Here is a 22,769-nt window from a genome sequence, read left to right as displayed (position 1 = left end):
AAGTTTGGAGTCTCAGGCCCTTTGCCCCGGGTGGCTAGATTTAAATCTCTTAAGGCAGAATACTTATAAAAAAAATTAACAGTAATAAAATTAAAGTAGTGCTTTTGTAATACTTAGTGACTAATTATTTGTTTTTTTCTTAGGTTACATATATTTTATAATGTTTTCTTATACTGTATATTCAATGACGGACTCGCTGGTTTAGCACACCGCTTTACTTCCGATGGTCACAGATTCGATTCCTCGCGCGGTGCAAACATTTATATTCATGACTGATTGTTTGTATCGGTCTGGGTGTTTTCCATGTATGTTATAAATGTATTTTAAAAAAATCTAAGTATTTATATCAGTTATCTATTATAGTACATACATGTAACACAAGCTCTGCTTACCGTGGGACTAGATGGCGCTGTGTTAATTGTACAGAGTTATTTATTTATTTAAATATACAAAAAGTGTGGGAAGGAGTTCAAAATTTCCTATCGTAACATTTTAGAATCTATATCTATGAATATATGTAGAAATATAGTAAAAAAACTATTGTAAAAATTTAGATTTACAATGTAATTGTAACGTAACAAAATATAAATAATCTTTATTCAAATAAACTTAATATAAGCACTTTTGAATAGTCACATAATATTTTTTCACTCCACCACTTATTCGGAAATAAGAACGAGCAAGAAACTTGCGTGTTGTTTTATTTTTTGGGTGAATACAAACCCACAAGTAGCCAGATTGTCAAAAGTAAATAAATGTGTATATAATAGGTACTTGTGTAACAAAATAAATCTATTTACGTAACATAAGTGTCTTTTATTTATTTCAAAACTACCTTCTATCCGCGACTTTCCTCGCATGAGTTCATTACTGGCTGTTAGATGGCGCTGAAGTAGCAAAATATATTATTAAAAGAAGTCCCTTTAGGCAAGGTTCCGAAGATATTGGCAGCGTTCCCTCTTTGAAGTGGAGGTAGAAATTATAAAATAAAATAAGTGAAAAAATCAATATAATTTTTATTTTTTTTTGTTATTTAATAACTTTTTCTATTATAGATAACACATATATTATACACACTGGCCTTTATGAAACTGTAGCCGTAACTTTTTTTCACAACTTTTAGGGTACAATGGGACTGACATGTACTTAGATGGTACAAAAGTCCCTAAATTTAAAAAGAAATAAAAAAAAACTATTATAACATTCAATTCTATTATAAATTACATGATTATTATCGCTTGTTTCCAGTTACATAAAAACATTATTCTAAAAAAAAATCAACGTTATCAATCATAAAAATTAAAAAAAAATATATTTTTAAATTAATAAAGTTATCAACTTTTATATCACCTTCTATTGTTACCTAATTACTGTAATTACTTATAAAGGTATAAATTATAATTAAAAAAAACACTATCACTTATCATCTCTTGTCTTCTGACCGCGTCCTTCAAACCCACGGTTCCCAGTTGGTCCGAGTCACGCTCAGGATACGAGGATCGGTGCAGTGGCGGAGCAGACACGATGCCTACGATAATAATAAATATAACTTGCAAAGGTCGCAGGTTCGATTCCTCTCACGGTACAAACATTTGTATTCATGAGTGTGATTGTTTGTCGGGCTGAGTGTTTTCTATGTATATTATGTATGTATTTAAAAAAAAGCATGTATTTATAAGTTCTTTAGTACCCATAGCTGTGCTTAGCTTGGGACTAGATGGCGCTGTATGAATTGTCTGTAGGAATTGTTAGTAATTTGGGCTGATGACCCCATTGCTAGCAATATCAGATCGACAACGCGTTTGTGACACTCCTGGTATTTTATGCATCCATAGGTTACTGTAACAGCTTTTTATCAGACGGGCCTTATGCTTGTTTACCACTATAGTATATAAAAAAATTACTATGTCAGATTGACCTCAAGGTAGTTCCCCCTGGAATTATTAAAAAATCTTAGTGAATTTGTCATGCTCCACTGGTGCCCCGCCAGCGTAAGCCGTTAGCACAGGCGGTTGCACCATTCCATTATCATCCATAAAAAATATAGATTTTTTTAGGACAATAGTGTCCTATGGTAATAATAATAATCTCCTATACACACAGCGTAAACCCAAGTTAAGCTAGCTGTAGTTTGTGTTATGGGTACTAGACAACTGATACAAATACATAGATATTTTTTTTTCGTAAATACATACATATTATACATAATAACACTATTGTCCTCATGGTAATAATAATAATCTGTTTGTGCATGACAATTCACACAGTAAAGCCATCTAGACCACCGAGGTCGTCATATGGTGTTTTTAGTTTTTCTTGTTGTAATTATGATTTTCATTGTGTCCTACCATGGTTTTTACTAGACAACTGATACATATACATCGTATACAACGTAGAAATAGAAGTAGAAATAATCTTTATTCAAATAAACTTAATATAAGCACTTTTGAATAGTCAAGTTTTTTTATTCTACCGCTCATTCGGAAAGCAGATTCATCACAAGAAGAATAAGCAAGAAACTTGTGTTGCTCTTTTAAATAAATATTGATTTACTTATATTTAATTAACAACAAGGATTAGGCATGCGACAATCAACATAGAAACCGCTACGCACTTAATCTCTGTTCAATCAGATAACATTGTCAGCGCTATGAATTTTAAGTTAGATAGTTCGTAAACCGTTAGCGCAGGCGGGTGCACCATACAACTAAAAAAACTCAGATTCAGTTATTTATCATGCTGGATGCGACCTCACCTGCTCCACGATGCTGTACCGGTCCTTCTTCTCATAACCCTGGAGAACATCGTCGAGTAATTTTAGATATTTCTCCTTGTGCAGTCTCTCCGACTTCCCTATTACTGTCTTTGTGATATGACACGAGAGGGCATCACCAGACAAGATATCTTCTATATACACGAACTGCAAAAAAATACGATTTAAAATTCATAATTCATAATCAAAAATCATTTATTCATGTAGGACATTTTAGCCGCTTATGAACGTTATTTTTTTTATATTATACTTATTGCGTATCGTCCAGTTCAGTGTATAGATCCAATTGAGAAGAACTGGCAAGAACAACTCAATTGAATATTTTTTTAAGCCAGTTTTTTTACAATGTTTATTTTTAATTGATGTTAATGATTATTTAAATTTATGTTAATGATTATTGTTAATGTTTATTATCGAATTATAATTTTGTAACTGACGACCTAAATGTAACCTGTTTTACATGCCAAATAAATAAATCTAAATCTAAAATCTAAATTTATTTTTATAGTATCTTTTTGACCCCGGCAACTAAATTGACAGGTGTTAATGTCAAATTTTCAAATAATGTTACCAGCTCTAACGGAGTAGTGTTGTACCTGCGATACCGATTTGTTCAATCGGTAAATTTTATTTTAACATATTAGTTTTAAGGATTTACATGATGCTTCCATTGATTTTTTTTTTATTTAGTACATATACCAGTGTTTCAATTACTGTCGTTGTCCAACACAAAAATATTTTTTTAGGGTTTCCGTATATACACAAATTTTTTACAGTATTAAGCTACATTTTTTTTCTTTCAAACAGCTAAATATTTAAAATAGGTGTTTATTTTATGATATATAACACCATACAAACATTTATTTTTTATAAAATAGGCAGTTAGTCTTTATTTAAGTGGAAAATAATAAATCTATTTTGATAAAACAACCATATATTTATTAAAACCTATACATTATTAATTTCTTGTTAATGCGTTTTAAATAAACACCCACACATTATTTCTGAGTAACCTGTAAAAATGGGTAATTAATATTAATTTCCCATAGTGCCACAACCCTATTTAAAAATTACAAAAACCTGGTAACATCGGTAATGACATATTTGCCTCTGGGATTAAGGATTCAGAGATGAATCGGAACAAACAGACAGACAGACCTGTCTGTCTGTCTGTTTGTTCCGGCTAATCTCTGAAATGGCTGGACCGATTTTGACAGGACTTTTATTGGCTGGTAGGTGATGTAATAAGGAGTAACTTAGCCTACTTTTATTTTAGAAAAAGACAGTTAAATTCCACGCGGACGAAGTCACGGGTACAGCTAGTTAGTAAATAAAATCATTATATATAAAATCATTCATAAAAATTTTTAAATAAAATAAAGTTAGTAAATAAAATCATATATAAAATCATTTCATAAAATCAACCTTGTCATCAAACTCGCGACCCATCCATTTGTATGACATCTTGATGAATATTGAGAACAGCTTGTGGCTGTCGCGCAGTGTGGACATCAAATTCTGTATACGACTCTCCAAAACTGGGGACAGACGAACATAATTATTACTACACTAGCGGTGCGACTTGGCTTCGCCTGGGTAATAAATTTCTTGTCAAAGTCACAATTATCTTTACAATACATTTTACAATAAAATTGCAATAGAACTACACAAAGTTACAATTTTATTTTCTCATTTCTTATTTTATTTTACCAGCTAATTCTTTCGATCCTTCTCTGAGATCACATTTCAAAAGCTTCCAGTTAATATGACTAAAATGTCCTACAAGAATAAACTATTTTATTATGACTTAAATCTAAAATATCATACTAGAATAAATGTTTTCTAATTAAAAATAACAACATACTCTGAGGGTCGCAGATGGCTATCAGGTTCCTGGTGAGCCTGGCGGGCGGGAGCTCACTGCCGCCGTACTGCAGGGCGGCGCCCCAGTCCACGCAGCACACCGCGCCATCTCTCGTGCTGCACAGGACATTCTGCAGATGTCTATCTCCTAGACCTGGAAAAATATTCGAATATCTGGAGTGAAGCAATGAGTGAAATAATAATAACAAAAACCAGCTAAAGTTGAGTTGAAGAGACAACAAACATACATAGAAAATACCTAGACCGATACAAACAATTATACTCATGAAAACAAATTATGCCGTGCGAGGAATTGAACCCGCGACCACCGGAAGTAAACCGATGTGCTTAATCGCTAAACCACCGCGGCCGTCAACAGAATACCAATATTGCACTTCAGATGCATGGTTTCTATTCAATATTTTTATTGTTATATTAGCTTTTTATTATTTTTACACAGAGAGAAATTCCTATAAGGAGCCGTTCAAGTATTACAAATTATTAAATATTAAATAATGTAATGGTACATTATCAACCTCATGCTCATCTTATTATACTCCACTGGTGCCCCGCCAGCGTAAGCCGTTAGCGCAGGCGGGTGCACCATTACATTATCATATACAAAAAAAAACTCCGATCAGGGCTTATGACAAACAACTTAGTTCGATTTATAAATACTAGATGGCGCTATTCACAATATTTCTAATAATCGTTAGCGTAATAGCACCGCTAATGTACTAATACCACTTACCCAACAGCCAAGTGTGAACAGTGGCAGATGCGAGTGTGTCTTGGAACTTCAATTTCTTGGCTATGAAGTCCTGCAGCGAGGAACTGTGGTCTTCCAGAGCTGATCTGCATATTTAATGTAAATAGGTGAAGCAGAGGCGAAACACGTGTCGTAATATGCGTAGACTCAGTAACTTGAACGCAACGGAAGCCCTCAAATATGAATAATTTTCACCGTTTTTGCAACACTTTTCATAGATGCATCGCTTCTATCGGTCGTAGCGTAATGTTATATAGCTTAAAGCCTTCCTCGACAAATGAACTATTCAACACAATTTTTTTTCAATTCGAACCAGTAGTTCCTGAAATTAGCGCGTTCAAACAAACATACAAACAAACTCTTCAGCTTTTTAGTATTATAATAAATCTTATATGTAAAATTCTCGTGTCACAATGTTAGTTACCATACTGCTCCCAAACGGCATGATCGATTTTTATGAAATTTTATATGCATATACAGTAGGTCTGAGAATCGGCTACTATCTATTTTTCATACCCCTAAGTGGTAATGGATGGAATGGATCATTATCATCATCGTGGTAAGGGATATCCACCCCTAAATATATTTTTTTTTATTTTTTCGAAATAATATTTTCATTTTATTATTATTTAGGATTGAAAAATACATACAACCCCACATTTTCGCCCTTCTAGTATCAACCCTATTTTTTAATAGCGATTTTGATTTATATAGCAAAACAACGTTTGCCGGGACAGCCAGTAATATTGATAGATTACGATAATTACCTGAGCGTGTACGCGGGCACTTTGCCTGCGAACTGATGGAACTGGTTTACTGATGAGTCCCTGATGAGTTCATCATCAGGCGCCCGAGGTAGCGACATCTTCACACCTGTTGGTTAAGAAATACATATATACTGGTGACTGATGAACTGTCACCAGTCATCAGAACATGTGCACATTTAGCATTGATGATTCCCTGATGAGTTGCTTACCAGGCCCACCTAGTTATGACGTCCTTGCGTCTGTTGGTTAAGAAATACATGTGTACTGATGACTGAGAAAGTATCATCAGTCATACATTTAGGATTTTTATATTGTCTACTATTTCGCAACTCTAAATACATTGTTTTTTATTTATGGTACGGTCTATGGTCCATATAATAATATCTTAGGACAATATACACAGCGCCATCTAGTCCCAATGTAAGCAGAACTCGAGTTATGGATTAGACAACTGATATATTTGCCATGACAAAGACAAAAATAAAATAGTAAAGAAGCGAAACTACATAAAGTACCAGGAGAACATGAATTTATAGGCAGTTTGTTGAGAGACATGGCCAGTGAAATCACAGTTTATGGAGACCGAACCTTGTAGTCCTTCAAATTGACAATGTATTAAGGATACTAAGGGCGTTACATGATGACGTAATGTGCGTAGGGCAGTTCATGTATATAGGCGACGGTCACCACTTACCATCAGGTGGTATATCAGCTCATTTATCATAACAGTGAAAAAAATCTAAGGTAGTAAGGAAGCGAAGCTACATTAAAAGTACCAGGAGAACACGAATCATCATCATAGACAGTCAGCTGAGAGACATGGCCAGTGAAATTATAGTGTATTACGTATTAACTACGGGCGTCACATAACGTGATGTCCGTAGTACTGTTTCGGTATATAGGCGACGGTTACCACTTACCATCAGGTGGTTATTACGAAAAGATCTTTAACTTACCCTCTAAATCAATTTTCGCTGAAACCAAGCTATATATTGTCTTGTGATCTTCTAGAAATTCTATCAGTCCACTGTCCTCGCTCATCGGAGTTACCTGGTGGAGAAGAAGCAGTTAATATAAAGCAGAAATGCAGAATTAAATACATATATTATTTTGTTTGACACCTCTGTCTTAGGCCTCCATAGGCTACGGTAACCGTTTACGATCAGATGGGCCGTATGCTTGTTTGCCACCTACGTGGTATAAAAAAAACTGGTATAAATTCATTACATAAAAAAATGCACTTCCGCAAAATAACACCTAACTCGATAAAATATAGAGAAGGTAGACTTAGTCGTCTGCGCGTACATACAGTCTCACCTATTCCTTTGTAAGACATATTTCGATTAGACAAGTCTGATTCTGTCTGATTAGACCAGCTACGACAAATAAGAGCAAAGCTACAATGAAAAATATTGGAAAATCAGAGAAAATGTAACTCGGACGAAGTTCCGCAGATTATCGTAACTACAGCCGCCAAACAGCTTGCTTTGTAAGCTGTGGTTTGGTCTGATTAGAAAGAAAACTGTTGGAAAAACAGAAAAATGTAACTCAGTCGAAACTTCCGCGGATTATCCTAATTAATATTATAATGTTAAATATGCGAAATGCGAAACTAATATTAAATATGCGAAAGTAACTCTGTTTGTATGTCTGTCGAGCTTGAACGCCAAAACTACTGAACCGATTTAAATAAAATTTCGTGTACAAATATATTTTTTTTGGGCTACTCTAATGCTGTTGGCCGCAGCTGTCCTTTACAGTTTCACCGGATATTTGAGTCTAGACTCTGAAGGACACAGGTTACTTTTTTCGAAAATAGGGGTGTAGGTTGAAAGGGGCGCTGAAAGGTTGTATGGAAGTATCGTCATTTAGAAAACTAGGAGATTGAAACCTATGTCTTAAGCTATTGCTTAAATATAAATAAATATGACATTCAAAGTTGGTAAAATATTTACCCGAATAATAAAATAGGGTATGAAAGTTTGTATGGTTACTAGGTTACAATTCTACGCAGACGAAGGTGCATGAGATATCTAGTATGTATACAATAAACTTACAGTGTACGTCCGTACGTCAGGCAGGAGTCTAGAAACACGGCACGCTGCAGCATCCAGCATCAGCGGTTCTCCAGCCTTGAGCAGAAGGCGACGACGAGAGCCATCCGACACCAGCACATCTAATAGCGCCGGACGACGGATGCTGCTCAGGAATATTGATACCTGCAGAGAGACAAGTTGACTACTCGGTCGTTTTGATTGATTGCTCGTCATCATCATCATCGATCATCACAGTCAATATCACTCTATCGTTCCGCTGTCACGCTGAAACCGTCGTGCTTAATTTTTTTTGACGTAATTTTTTTCATTCATTCAATGAATTCGAATTGACGGTTTCGACGATCTAGCGCTTGACTTCCGATAGTCGCAGGTTCGATTCTTCGCACGGTACAAACTTTTGTGTTTATGAAAATGATTGTTTGTATCAGTCTGCGGGTGCATAATGGAATGCTGTCATTACAAATAATTAAAAAATAATACTAACTTGTTCGTCGAATTTGACGACTTTTAGGGGGCCGAGTGAGAGCAATCTAGACATACATGCGTCCCACTCACTCCCGCGCGCAACTTGCGTCAGAGAGGGACAGAGCTGCGAGAGGCGAAGAGTTGCCGGATCTCCCTTCAATTCTCCTATCAGTTGCTTTAGGATCTTTCGGATCTCCTCTTTTCCTCGTGAATGATCTATGAAACATATGTTTAAAATTTTATATATAACGAGTGACAGGCTATTTTAATTAATGATGTATATAATCAACTAAAAAAACAGCCGATTAGTCCTTTTTTATATATGACTAGCTGTTCCCGCGACTACGTCCGCGTGGAATTTTAATTTTCTAAAATAAAGCAGCCTAAGTTACTGTTTATTACATTAGCTACCTGCCAAAAAAAGTCCCGTTAAAATCGGTCCAGCCATTTCAGATATTAGCCGGAACGAACAGACAAAGATTGTAAAACATGTTATTTTGGCGTATGTACCGTATTTATATGCATATGCATGTAGTAAAAAACGGTTATTTCAATATTACAAACAGACACTCCAAGTTTATTTATATGTATAGATTATATTTCTGCACTCATCTTTGGGTTGAAATACCTGGATACCAGCTCGGTCCTTTCGACTCGGTCATCCCCACACGCTAGAACCTAAGTGGTGTCAGGCAGTGCTGTTTTAGAAGAGCAGAGGGAGAGAGAAGGAAGGGTTCCTCCCTTCCTTCCTACCTGCCGAGGTTTTCTCGAAAGACAACATCAAGGGGTTTTTCAAGAATTAGGTAGAATAGAAGAATTAAGGTTTCTTAATGACCAGCCCTGTACGTAACACCCCTGGTGTTTCAAGCGTCTATAGGCTACGGTAACTATTCACCACCAGATGGGCCGTATGTTTGTTTGTCAAAATGAAAAACTTACCTACAACTGAGTAGAGAAGCTCCCGCTGTTTCCTCAGAAGCTGGTAGGTGGAACCAGCGTATGGGTTATCAAGGATTTCTCTAATGCGACAGAACGTGTTCTCGTATTTAGTTGTGTCTGAAAATATAAAGAATTAGTTATCCAGGGGTAGATTATAAATATCATCTGCGTGGATACATCATCATCATCGTCAGTATCATCATCATCATCATCATCATCATCGTCATCACTACTGGAGATAGGCCTACCTCAGTCTCACCTATTTCAACCGCCAAGCAGCTTGCTTTGAAAGACGTGTTTCGGTTTAGGGTGCAGGATTTTACGAATAATTTTGGACAATTCACACAACGCCATCTAGTCCCATATTAAGTACAGCTTCTGTTATGAATACTAGACAACTGGTAAACATACTTAGATAATTTCTTTACGTAAATACATATGTAATTTTATATATAAAATTCTCGTGTCACAGTTTTCGTTCCCATACTCCTCCGAAACGGCTTGACCGATTCTCATGAAATTTCGTGAGCGTATTGAGTAGGTCTGAGAATCGGCCAACATCTATTTTTCATCCTCCTAAATGTTAGGGGTACCCCTAATTTTTTTTTTATTTTAAGGCAAAACAACGTGTGCCGGCACAGCTAGTATACATATAAAACTGATATAAATAACACTCATGAATACAAACATTTGTACCGTGCGCGGAATCGAACACGCGACATTCGGTAAGGCGTGCCAAACCGTTAGACTATCATCTGCTTCTTGCTTACCCCATTTATTTGGGGTCGGCGTAATGTTTTTCTCTTCCTTCTTCTAAACTGTCAGACCATCGAGGTCGTATAAAGAGGGTAGAAATGGATTGTTAGTAATGTGAACTAATAACCAATCTCTAAACCATCTCAAATTAATAACTAAAAACCATCCCAAATTAATAACCAAACGAGAAGCACTGAATCACTGGCAAGAAATGCCAGGATTAATACATTCAAAAGACCTAATATCGGGCTTCTCGACCAAATACTCCAATAGATTACTGCTATTGAGTAAAAACAACATATGCATGATGACTAGGGCCCTCACAGGACACTGCAAATTAAACAAACATATGGCCAAACTAGGCCTATCCACAAGAATCTGCAGATTCTGCCAAACTGAAGAGGAAACGCCACTACACATCCTATGTGGTTGTAGCCCACTCATGCATAAACGAAATATCTCCTTTGGAAAGTTTACACTCTTTCCCGAGGAGATAAAAACGATCGCTCCTAAGAATATCCTTCAATTCTTGTCCCTGACGGGTCTAGGTAGCGAACTCTGAAAAGAGTGAGCACAATAGATCTATGTAGGTCGCAGTGCTACAGGTGCTACACATCTAACAATAGCCCAAACAACCCAATAAAAAAAAAATAATAATAAAATGTGAACTACAACTCCATTGGCAACAATGTCCCATGTCAGGTTGACATCCACGCGGTTCCCCCTGGAAACCATCGTCATATTCATGGTTAATTCACCACGATGGGCTAACTGACCTGACCTCATGCTCATCTTATCGTACCATGTCAGGTTGACATCCACGCGGTTCTCCCTGGAAACCATCGTCATATTCATGGTTAATTTACCACGATGGGCTAACTGACCTGACCTCATCTCATCTTATCGTACCATGTCAGGTTGACATCCACGCGGTTCTCCCTGGAAACCATCGTCATATTCATGGTTAATTTACCACGATGGGCCAACTGACCTGACCTCATGCTCATCTTATTGTACCATGTCAGGTTGATATCCACGAGATTCCCCCTGGAAACCATCGTGATATCCATGGTAAATGAAGCACGATGGGCTAACTGACCTGACCTCATGCTCATCTTATCCTCCACTGGTGACCCGCCAGCGTAAACCGTTAGCGCAGGCGCGTGCACCATTACATTATCATCGATAAAAGACACAGTGAAGAAAATATACTGACCACAAAGGCGTGCAAAACTACTAAAATCAAATTCAAAAATCATTTATTCATGTAGGACATTTTAGCCGCTTATGAACGTCAAATTTTTACATTCTAATTTAATTTTATCCCTACCGTCCAGTTCGGTATATAGATCCAATTGAGAAGAACTGGCAAGAAACTCAATTGAATTACTTTTTTTTTTAAAGCCAGTTTATTTACAATGTATATTTATATAGGTGTCTATGTCTAACATTAAATGAAAATCCCGTACATGAACAACTATTGCCATGCACGCTCGTCATTCAAGTAATCGTTTAGTGAGTAATAGGCTTTGCTCAGTAAATATGATTTAACAGATGTTTTGAATTTATTTAAGGGTAATTCCAATATATCCTTTGGTATCTTATTGTAAATTTTCATACCTATTCCCATAAAAGACCTATTGACTTTCTAAACGATACTTGGGGACAGCAAGTTTGTCTTTAAATCTAGTATTAATATTATGAATATTGCTGTTTTTTGGAAATAAGTCAAGATTTTTATGAACATATAGGATCCAACATATCCTTTGGTATATTATTGTAAATTTTGATATTTGACGACCTCAGTGGTGTAGTAGTCTAGGCTACACCACTGGGGTCGTCAAATATATTAAAAACTTACCATTTTTTATCAACGAGTCCAATAATTGCCTACAATACTGCTGCAACGAATAAGTGGGATCTCTTATGAGTGTGAAGTACTTCTTATATTTGTCCATGCTGTCGTCAAAGAGATCCTGCATCTCGTAGTCGCCGAGTATGCGCGTGGGGAACAGGTGCGAACACGCTTTGACATGTTCTCTGGAGAACTGGTCCAGATACGGCAAGAGACGCTGTAACTGTGTACAAACATAATAGAATAAATAATCTTTATTCAAATAAACTTAATATAAGTAGTTTTGAATAGTAACATTTTTTTATTTCACCATATTCATAATCAAATATACAAATTTCTAGTGTCACAATGGTATGTGCCGTACTTCTCGGAAATGGCTTAACCGATTCTGATGAAACATTATAAATACTCACTCTTAAATTACAAGTAAATGAAAAACTCCAGAGATGTGATGTACTAACTGATCTGACCTTATGCTCATCTTATCATCCTCCACTGGTGCACCGCAAGCGTAAACCGTTAGCGCGAGCGGATATAGCGCATAAAAAATATATACATTTGTACCGTGCAAGGGATGGAACCCGCCACCATCGGAAATAAGGCAGTGTGCTATACCGCTAGACTACCGAGCCCGTAAAATAGAATTTCTATATCGTAATTTTATTGCGTAGTCACACTCCTCTTAACATCCATTCGGAGATTTTGTCGTTATTTTTTATATTAATTATACAAAACAAGCTAAAATCTGGAACGATCTGCCTCCGCCATTACGCCAAATGATAATACCGTTAAAATTTAAAATCTCTTTAAGGAAAATTATATTAGATAGACAGAGACAGCCCTTGGATAGCGGCGACAAATCTCGACATAAAATGTGATTTTTTTTTTTATTGTGTAGATGCACATGCATTGCATGCATGTCACGTGTCCAATAATATCCGTATGGATATTATTATTATTTATGTAGTAATTTGTTAAATTTTTATTTCATTGTGTTGTGGTATTGTTATCTAGCACGTGTGATTAAGTACGCCTGCGTTAGGTACAAACTGAAAACCAGCGCTGGACGCCCATCAGTCCAGCAATAGCTGAGTTTGTACCTATTGCCAATCATGTTAAATATATATAAATGTGTAGCTGTGTAACTGTGCTGATGTTGGCAATAAATGGATTTATTATTATTATTATTATTATTATTACAAGTAAAAATTATAATAAAAAAAAATATATGTATGAATTTGACTCTTTGTATAAGGGTGTAAAATACTATACCGGATCCAGTAAAACTCTAGCGACGTTCTCATTTAATGTCGTCCCATCGTAGTTATCCAATCTATTGAGTATAATAGCAAGGAATATATCTCCCGACGCTGGATTTGAACTGGTTACCCGATTTAGCACATCTGCCATCTTCATTAATAACTCATCCTGGTTTGGACTGCCTTCTGTGAAATATAATAAAATGCCTTCACGACTGTTATCTTTGATGGGGTAGTCAGAGTCATTGTCAACTGTCGATGTTGTGAATGCAACACTTGACATGTCCACATGTCGCTTGGTATACTTAAATAAAAAATACATTACTCGGTAGGCTGTAGGCTACTTGCGAGTCATGTTCTCCTGGTACTTTCATTGTAGTATCGCTAATAGTAAGATAACTTCACGACTGTTATCTTTGATGGAGTAGTCAGAGTCATTGTCAACTGTCCATGTTGTGAACGCAACACTTGACATGTCCACATGTCGCTTGGTATACTTAAATAAAAAATACATTACTCGGTAGGCTGTAGGCTACTTGCGAGTCATATTCTCCTGGTACTTTCATTGTAGTATCGCTAATAGTAAGATAACTTCACGACTGTTATCTTTGATGGGGTAATCAGAGTCATTGTCGACTGTCAATGTTGTGACATGTCCACATTTCGTATTTGAATAAAAAAAACACATTGCATTAATAAGCTCCTACTAGCGAGTCATGTTATCCTGGTACTTTCGCTCGGTATTTTTTAATTTTACATGGGAACCTAGAGAACATGTCGGTTCTCGAATTAATTTCAGTTTGTTAATTGTATTTCCATCGTCAGACAATTAGTCCCATACTTAAATTGACAAACGAAATGAAGTTTTTTTATGTACCTCAAATATATAATCTTATCTTAGCGAAAGTTTGTGACTACGGGTGGATGTTCGTTACTCTTTCACGCAAAAACTACTGAACGGATTTTGATGAAACTTTACAGTAACATAACTTATACATTAGAATAACATAAGGGCTAGAAATTTCACGAGGGTGAAAACGCGGGCACAGTTTACTAGCTGTAAAAATAAGAAAAAAAAAATTCGGCTCGAAAACATGCACGTACGCACGCACGCACGTACGCACGCACGCACGCATGTACGCACGCACGCACGCACACACTCCCCTGTTGTCTATAGGCTATGGTTGCCGTTTACATATTATATATATTATACATATCAGATGGGCCGCATGCTTGCCACCATCGTAGTATAAAAAAATCTTACCTTTCATCCATAGATCACTGTAATAAGTCATTGCCATCTCGTGCAGAGATCGCAGTGTACGTTTGTTTGTCACAGACGTTCCTACATATTCTTCATCAATATTATTGATTGCATTTTGTACTTTATCATATGTTAATGCTGTAAGAGAGATAATATTTATTATATTTATTTAATTCAGACTACATGACCGATATTATAAATATCTTATAGACTAACATACAGATCATCATCATCTGCTTCTTCCTTATCCCATTTGTTTCTGGTCGGCGTAATATGTTTTTCGCTTCCATTCATCCCTATTCGTAGTCATCGCATTATTTACTTCCTTTCTTATCATATCATCTTTCACACAGTCCATCCATCTCTTTTTCGGCCTTCCTGTGTCCTTATAACCTCTCTGACACCGGTGCCACTTTCATACTTCCTCTAATGTATTCATTCTTTATCTTATCCATTCTTGTCACACCACACATCCACCTCAACATTCGCATTTCAGTTGCATGCAGTCGTCTTTCATCCGTCGACTTTACGGGCCAGCACTCTGATCCATACATAGACTAATATACATAAGAAATAATAATAAAATATGTAAATAAAATTGTCTCTATGGTCACGGCACTGATGACGGCAACCTGCCACGGTAGCGCCGATAGACCACCCCCTTCGGCCAGTAGTCCTCCTTCATGAAGGTGGGCATGTTGGTGGTGGTCGATAGGGACGAAAATCCCATAACACAAGCTCTGCTAAGCTTGGGATTTAATATGAGGGCACCGTTAGGGGTTCGAATCTCGGCTCAGGTCGTCGTAATTTCAATCCCCCGTTGAATTGGACGTAGGGGACAGCCGAACCTGCGACTTATATAAGAGGAGTCTCTGGTGTGTACCGTTAGTAAGTGGTGTACCGTTGCACACACCGAGCTTTTTGGACGCTGGACGCTTTTTTTACCTTTTCTACGAGATTACTCAACTCAACTCTGCTAGAGGTATACCGAGAATACTCTTAGAGATGCTAATGGACCTCTTATTGAATTGGATTTAAATAGATATGATCTCTTAATGATATGTCTTCGTACATACTTTCTACTTCATCATCCGTGTGCCGATGTCGGTGCGTATTAGATTGCAATTAATATGACCTCTTAATGCATTGGATTAAAATAGCTATGACCTCTTAATGAATTGGATTGAAATTAATATGATCTCCTAGTGAATTGGATTCAAATATACATTATGGCTAGACAGTGTAGACCAGCAGGAGGGCTTGATTACAATATAAAATACATAAAAAACATACAAATACTTACAATTTAAATCGTGATGTAAGGCCAGTATGAGTTGATAGAATCCAACCATATTGGGAGCACCATTCAATAGTTTAGGAAGATTGTTTTCTGAAAACAAAAATTAATTATAATCAAACGAAATTAAAATATAATTTTAATTTCGTTTCGTTTCACCCGCATGAAATTTATAGCTCACTAGCATTTCCCCGCGGCTTCGCTCGCGTTAATTTATCCCCTTAGTGGTGGAATTTATCAAAATCCTTTCTTAGGGTATGTTTACGTTATAGTAGCTTTATGCAAAGTCTCAGCCTGATCATTTTAAAATTGACAAAGTTTCATACAAACTTTCATTCCCTATTTTATCCCCTTGGGGGTAGAATTAATCAAAATCCTTTCTTAGCGGATGCCTATGTCATAACATCTACCTGCATACCAAATCAAATCAAAATCCGTTCAGTAGTTTTTGCGTGAAAGAGTAAATTTTCTATAAATTATATAGTTATGAAGTTTAAGTAAAGTCCATTCAGTAGTTTCTGCATGAGATAGTAACTATCCATCCATCCATCCATATTCACAAACTTTCGCGTTAATAATATTAATAAGATATATATATCGGCGCGGCTTTGGTTTAGAGGTTTAGCAGACCGTTTTACCGTCGCGGGTTCGATTCCTTTCCGCGGACTTGCACGGTTCAAACATTTGTATTTATGAGTATGTTTGTTAGTATTTGTCTGGGTGTTTACTATGTATATTATCATAATATATATATATATAAAAAAACTTTCTGCGTATTTATATAAGTTGTCTAATACCCAAAACACAAGCTTTGCTTCGGCATGACCTTGGTGGTCTAGCACCTCGCATTACTTCTAATAAATACAATTTTAAGACTGGATTGTTTATTTATCTACCTATATATATATAACATTACGCTTCGACCCATAGGAGCAGAGTAGCAACAAAAAAACCTTGCAATAAAACGTTTAAAACCCCTGTCTCAGGCGTACATAAGCTACGGTAACCATTTACCATCAGATGGGCCGTATGTCTGTTTGCCACCGTCATAGTATAAAAATAAATATAATATTTTTGAGAGCATCCCTTATCTCTTTCTTATGTGACGCATACCAAGATAGCATTAAACCGCGCTGGCCAGTATGTTTGGCATACTGTCAAAAAACGTAATGAACTTACCGGCAATCTGCAGTGCATCTCTTAATTGGCAACTATCGTTTCGCTTCAACCCCATTGCTCTCAAGGCTAGTGATTTCTGATACTCCCACGCTGGTTTGTCATCTTCGTCTAACGACCTATTCACAAATACAGTTCCGTTTTAGATAAATACAAAAAGAATCATAAAAGTATATATTTAGTATATATTCTTGACATATAATTAAATTATTATTCCGATGTATAAGCTATATTACAGTAAAATTTTATCAAAATCTGTTGAGTAGTTTTTTCGTGCAAGAGCAACAAAGAGCAACAAACATCTATCTGAAAAGTTTATGTATTGGTATTGTTTAATATTTTTATTGTTTATGTAATGTTAATGCAAATGTTAATAAATGAAAAGTTTTGCACCCTAGGAAGATGTGTGACATCAGAGATTCAAATATGTAACCAACAAACTCCAATAAATATATTTTCTTTAGTGGATGACCAACTCCAATAAATATATTTTTTTTAGTGGATGACAATGGAATGGTGCACCCGCCTGCGCTAACGGTTTACGCTGGCAGGGCACCAGTGGAGGATGATAAGATGAGTATGGAGTCAGGTCAGTTAGCATATAGTGACAAATTCATCAGGAATTCATCACGATGGTTTACAGGGGGAACCGCGTGGAGGTCAACCTGACATGGTACATTGCTAGTAATGGAGTCATGAGTCTACACCAATCTCCTTCCCCCCTAAATATTATTATTATATATAGTCACAAACTTTCTCGGTTAGAATATTAATAAGATACCATATTCACACATTTCAACTTAAAAATGTAAACTTACAACAAAATTATCTAAAAGAGCAACACGCAAGTTTCTTGCTCGTTCTTCTTGTGATGAGACAGGTCTCCGAATGAGCGGTAGATAAAAAAAATGTAATGACTATTCAAAAGCGCTTCAATGTAAGTTTATTTGAATAAATGATTTTCTATTCTATTCTACTAAATTTTTTTTTTACGTTACGGCTTTCCATCGGCGTATGTCTATGCGCTTTAACTTTTTTTTGTGTTTTCTCGTTTCCCTTGGTCCAAGAAAAAATTGTGTTATGTGTGTGTAGTGTAGGATCTCTCCTTTTCCCTTATACACTATTCTATGTTTAACACTTACTGCTCATTTAGTTGGATGCATTGTAACGCCAGTTCAGGTAGCGCCATCTCGTTCGCTCTTACACACCAAAGCAAATCGTGCGAGCGGAACAAAACTGTGTTTGGCGATTCTCCAGATGATTCAGAGTCATGGCGAGATATACTATATGCCTGTCTGGAATTAAAAAATAATCATTGAAATACATCTATACATATAAATAAAATTGGAGTGTCTGTTTGTAATATTTAAATAATCGTTTTTTACTACAAGTGTATGAATATAAATACGATACTTACACCAACGTACATACACATTTTTTACAATTTTTGTCTGTCTGTTCTGGCTAATCTCTGAAATGGTTGGACCGATTTTGAATTTGATTTTTTTGGCAGGTAGCTGATGTAATAAGGAGTAACTAAGACTACGTTTATTTTAGAAAAATTATTTTATTTTAGAAAATGAAAGTTAAATTCCACGCGGACGAAGTCGCGGGGAACGGCTAGTATGTAAATATAAAGTGATATTACAAAGAAAAGATTTGGAGAGAAGTTAACTTAAAAACTGGACTGAACTGTAAAAAACCACTTACTACTTGTGAAAACAAAAGGACCACTAAATTCAAATTCAAACTCAAAAATCATTTATTCATGTAGGACATTCAGTCAAGGGGTACGGTAGACGATACGCGAACATTTATGCATCAACGTGACATTTTTTCCAAAAAATGTTTAATGGGGTCATTGATGTGCCATCAAATAATTTTGACTTTCTGATTATTTGAAAAATAATAATAATAAATACTATCAATTCTATGCAAGATTAGAGTCCGCGATCATTCACTGTGCGAATATGGCTTGGATGAAGGAACTCTGGAACATCTTTCGAAAGTGCCCAAATTTATCAGTTCAACTGTATGATATCCTCCCCCACGACCTTCCCCGTCCTATCAATATATCACTTCTCTTAACTTTGTCCCATCCCTCCATAGTCAGAATACTAGCTAAATTTATAACTAACAATAATCTGAAATTGTAACTCCCCTTAATTTAATATTAAGTGTCTGTTTGTATTGTCCTACTAACTAGTATTGTCCACCTAATAACGTTTAAATAATAATAAACCCTACTAATAACTGTTTGTTGACCCTCAGGTGTTGTGCTGTCCTTAACTATAATATACCGAACCCGAACGAAACTGTCAAAGTTTACCGAGTAAACTAAAATAAGCCACAGCTACAAATTACACTGTGTCTCTCAAACCATGACATTGGCAAAATCACCGATCAAAATTGGTGGCGGCCATTTAAAATAAAGAAGAATACTATCAAAACTCTCTATGACATAAAGTAAACAAAAGAGGTACATATTGGATTGTTTTCATTACACGTATAAATTAAATTACTGTAAAATTAGTGTGACTTCTGTTGCTGCAGGTTAGATGACAAATAATTTATGTCAGGCTTGTACGATGTTACTCTTAGCAAAGTGCATGCTGAACTGCATTCATCTGTCAAACGGTTTCTAACCGAGTTTTTAATGTTATTCATCTCTGAAAATGACTCGCAGGCATAGGTAGGTGAAAATATTGTTAAAACAGCACGAGTCAGCTTCTTCAAACAGTTTTATGATCGACGACGTGCCCAAAATATTGTGCTGGGTGCCGTTGGTTCCCCTACCCTGCACTATCCAATTGGATCCATATACTGAACTGGACGGTAGGGAAAAAAATAAAATTATAATATAAAAAATTTGACGTTCATAAGCGGCTAGTATGTCCTACATATATAAATTATTTTTAATTTTAATTTGAATTTAAACAACAAAATACCTGATCTGAAGCCTGGCAGCCCACTCAGCAATGCAGTCGCTGCGTTGTATGTCAGTTGGCAGTGAGTTCTCACTGTTCCACGATATCGCTTCAGTTACCTGGACATGTTGGGACATGTTGCAATTATTTATTGCAATAAACATGACCACTATGTTATTATAATAATATCTCCGGACAATTAACACAGCGCCATCTAGTCCCAAGCTGTGTTATGAGTACTAGGAGAACATGAATTTATTAAATATTCTTTATTGCACTTAAATACATTTGTAAGTAAATTACAACTAATGTTAACAAAGGAGGAACTATGTCTAAAAGAGATCTCTTCCTGTAAAGGCCAGCTGCGGCCAACAACATTATAGTAGTCCGAAAAAATAAATATTAAATTACAGTAATTGCAGCGTACCACTATCATCAGGCGTGCCGTATGCATATCAACGATATTTTAGAGAAAGAAAATTACTTTACAGTGTATTAAACTGTGGCCATTTACCGTCAGCCCTGCCGTATCCTTGTCAACGTGTATAGAAAGACTACTTACAGCGGAAACATCAAAGTGCTTCACCGGCCATCTGTCTAACTCCCTCAGCCACCTCTCGCTGTCTCGCTCTCGCCCCTTATACAATGTTACCATTTTATCGAACCATTTTTCTGTGTTAGTTACTGAAATATAAAAAAAATATTTACTAAAGTAATAATAGTCTCAGGACAATTCACACAGCGCCATCTAGACCCAAGTTAAGCTAGCTAAAGCTTGTGTTATGGGTACTAGACAACTAATACAAATACATAGATATTTTTTTGTCGTAGATACATATATAATATATATATATATAGAAAACACCCAGACCGATATAAACAATCATACTCATAGATACAAATGTTTGTACCCAGCTAGGAATCGAACCTGCGACTATCGGAAATAAATGAACTATATTAAGTGAACATATACCTTCATACAAATGTAGTTGGTTTTTGAATGTAGATAAATCAGTCCACAATGAGGGTAGACCCGAGTTTTGTACATGACACTTCTGTTGTATCGTTAAGTCATCCCAGTTGGAGAGTCGACCGAAACATGATGTTAAATCTGAAATCATAAAGAGAAACGCTTCTTAGCAATTCCAGGTATTCACGGTGCGGATGCCGGGTCCATAAAACATTGCTGAAGTACTACGTTAGGTCTCCATACTTTCACTGGTCATGGCTCAACTTCACTGGCCATATCTATTAACAAACTGCCTATAAATTCATATTCTCCTGGTACTTAAAATGTAGCTTCGCTTCTTTACTACTTTTTTTTTGTCATTGTAATAAATAGCAAACAAGCTGATGGCCCGCCTGATGGTAAGTGGTGACCGTCGCCTATATACATGAACAGCCCTACGGACATTACGTCTTCATGTAACGTCCTTAGTATCAATACATCGTCAATTTGAAGGACTACGAGGTTCCGTCTCCATAAACTGTGATTTCTGTGGCTTTGTCTCTCAACAAACTGCCTGTAAATTTATGTTCTCCTGGTACTTATAATGTAGCTTCGCTTCTTTACTACTTTATTTTTTGTCATTGTAATAGCAAACAAGCTAACGGCTCGCCTGATGGTAAGTGGTAACCGTCGTCTATATACGTGAGCAGCACTCCAGACATTACGTCATCATCTGTAGCATATAGTTCCCTTAATACGACGCCAGTCTGAAGAACTACAAGGTCCAGTCTCCATACACTGTGATTTCACTGGCCATATATCTCAACAAGCTGCCTATAAATTCATGTTCTCCTGGTACTTAAAATGTAGCTTCCCTACTTACTTTATTTTATTGTCATTGTAATAGCAAACAAGCTGATGGCCCGCCTGATGGTAAGTGGTGACCGTCGCCTGTATACATGAACAGCCCTACGGACATTACGTCATCATGTAACGTCCTTAGTGTCCTTAATACATCGTCAATTTGAAGGACTACGAGGTTCGGTCTCCATAAACTGTGATTTCAGTGGCCTTGTCTCTCAACAAACTGCCAATAAATTCATGTTCTCCTGGTACTTATAATGTAGCTTCGCTTCTTTACTACTTTTTTTTTGTCATTGTAATAGCAAACAAGCTGATGGCTCGCCTGATGGTAAGTGGTAACCATCGTCTATATACATGATCAGCCCTACGGACATTACGTCATCATGTAACGCCCTTAGTATCCTTAATACATCGTCAATTTGAAAGACTACAAGGTCCGGTCTCCATACACAGTAATTCCGCTTGCCATATCTCTCAACAAACTGCCTATAAATTTATGTTCTCCTGATACTTATAATGTAGCTTCGCTTCTTAGTTTTTAGGCAATTTTTTTTTTATCATTGTAATAGCAAACAAGTTGACGCCCCGCCTGATGGTAAGTGGTAACGGTCACCTACATACATGAGTAACACTCCGGACATTACGTCATCATCTGTAGCACGTAGTATCCCTTAATACGTCACCAGTCTGAAGGACTACAAGGTCCGGTCTCCCTACACTGTGATTTCACTGGCCATATCTCTCAACAAACTGCCTATAAATTTATGTTCTCCTGGTACTTATAATGTA

At 36.4% G+C, this 22,769-nt stretch overlaps 1 protein-coding gene across 1 annotated transcript in view; it reads right to left on the bottom strand.

Annotated features, from left to right (window-relative positions):
* Positions 1 to 1,341: 1,341 nt before the first annotated feature.
* LOC131850411 (uncharacterized) overlaps positions 1,342 to 22,769 on the bottom strand; it is a 69,566-nt gene continuing 48,138 nt past the window's right edge. The window contains exons 39-57 of the mRNA XM_059200623.1: positions 21,141 to 21,278; positions 20,730 to 20,851; positions 20,189 to 20,286; positions 18,383 to 18,535; positions 17,244 to 17,359; positions 16,071 to 16,157; positions 14,768 to 14,905; positions 13,517 to 13,689; positions 12,251 to 12,467; positions 9,634 to 9,750; positions 8,714 to 8,910; positions 8,230 to 8,391; positions 7,129 to 7,222; positions 6,173 to 6,278; positions 5,388 to 5,491; positions 4,638 to 4,790; positions 4,199 to 4,311; positions 2,756 to 2,920; positions 1,342 to 1,528 (exon numbers count right to left, since the gene is read on the bottom strand). Of these exons, the coding sequence (XP_059056606.1) occupies positions 1,451 to 1,528; positions 2,756 to 2,920; positions 4,199 to 4,311; positions 4,638 to 4,790; positions 5,388 to 5,491; positions 6,173 to 6,278; positions 7,129 to 7,222; positions 8,230 to 8,391; positions 8,714 to 8,910; positions 9,634 to 9,750; positions 12,251 to 12,467; positions 13,517 to 13,689; positions 14,768 to 14,905; positions 16,071 to 16,157; positions 17,244 to 17,359; positions 18,383 to 18,535; positions 20,189 to 20,286; positions 20,730 to 20,851; positions 21,141 to 21,278 (2,531 nt within the window). The 3' untranslated portion in view covers positions 1,342 to 1,450. The remainder of the gene's footprint in view (positions 1,529 to 2,755; positions 2,921 to 4,198; positions 4,312 to 4,637; positions 4,791 to 5,387; positions 5,492 to 6,172; positions 6,279 to 7,128; positions 7,223 to 8,229; positions 8,392 to 8,713; positions 8,911 to 9,633; positions 9,751 to 12,250; positions 12,468 to 13,516; positions 13,690 to 14,767; positions 14,906 to 16,070; positions 16,158 to 17,243; positions 17,360 to 18,382; positions 18,536 to 20,188; positions 20,287 to 20,729; positions 20,852 to 21,140; positions 21,279 to 22,769) is intronic.

This window comes from Achroia grisella, unplaced genomic scaffold (genome assembly GCF_030625045.1).
Source record: "Achroia grisella isolate CSIRO2021 unplaced genomic scaffold, CSIRO_AGI_Agris_v1 utg768, whole genome shotgun sequence".
NCBI classification, from domain to species: Eukaryota; Metazoa; Arthropoda; class Insecta; order Lepidoptera; family Pyralidae; genus Achroia; species Achroia grisella.
Note: the sequence above shows the minus strand (reverse complement) of the source record. Positions and strands in the feature narration are given on the sequence as shown.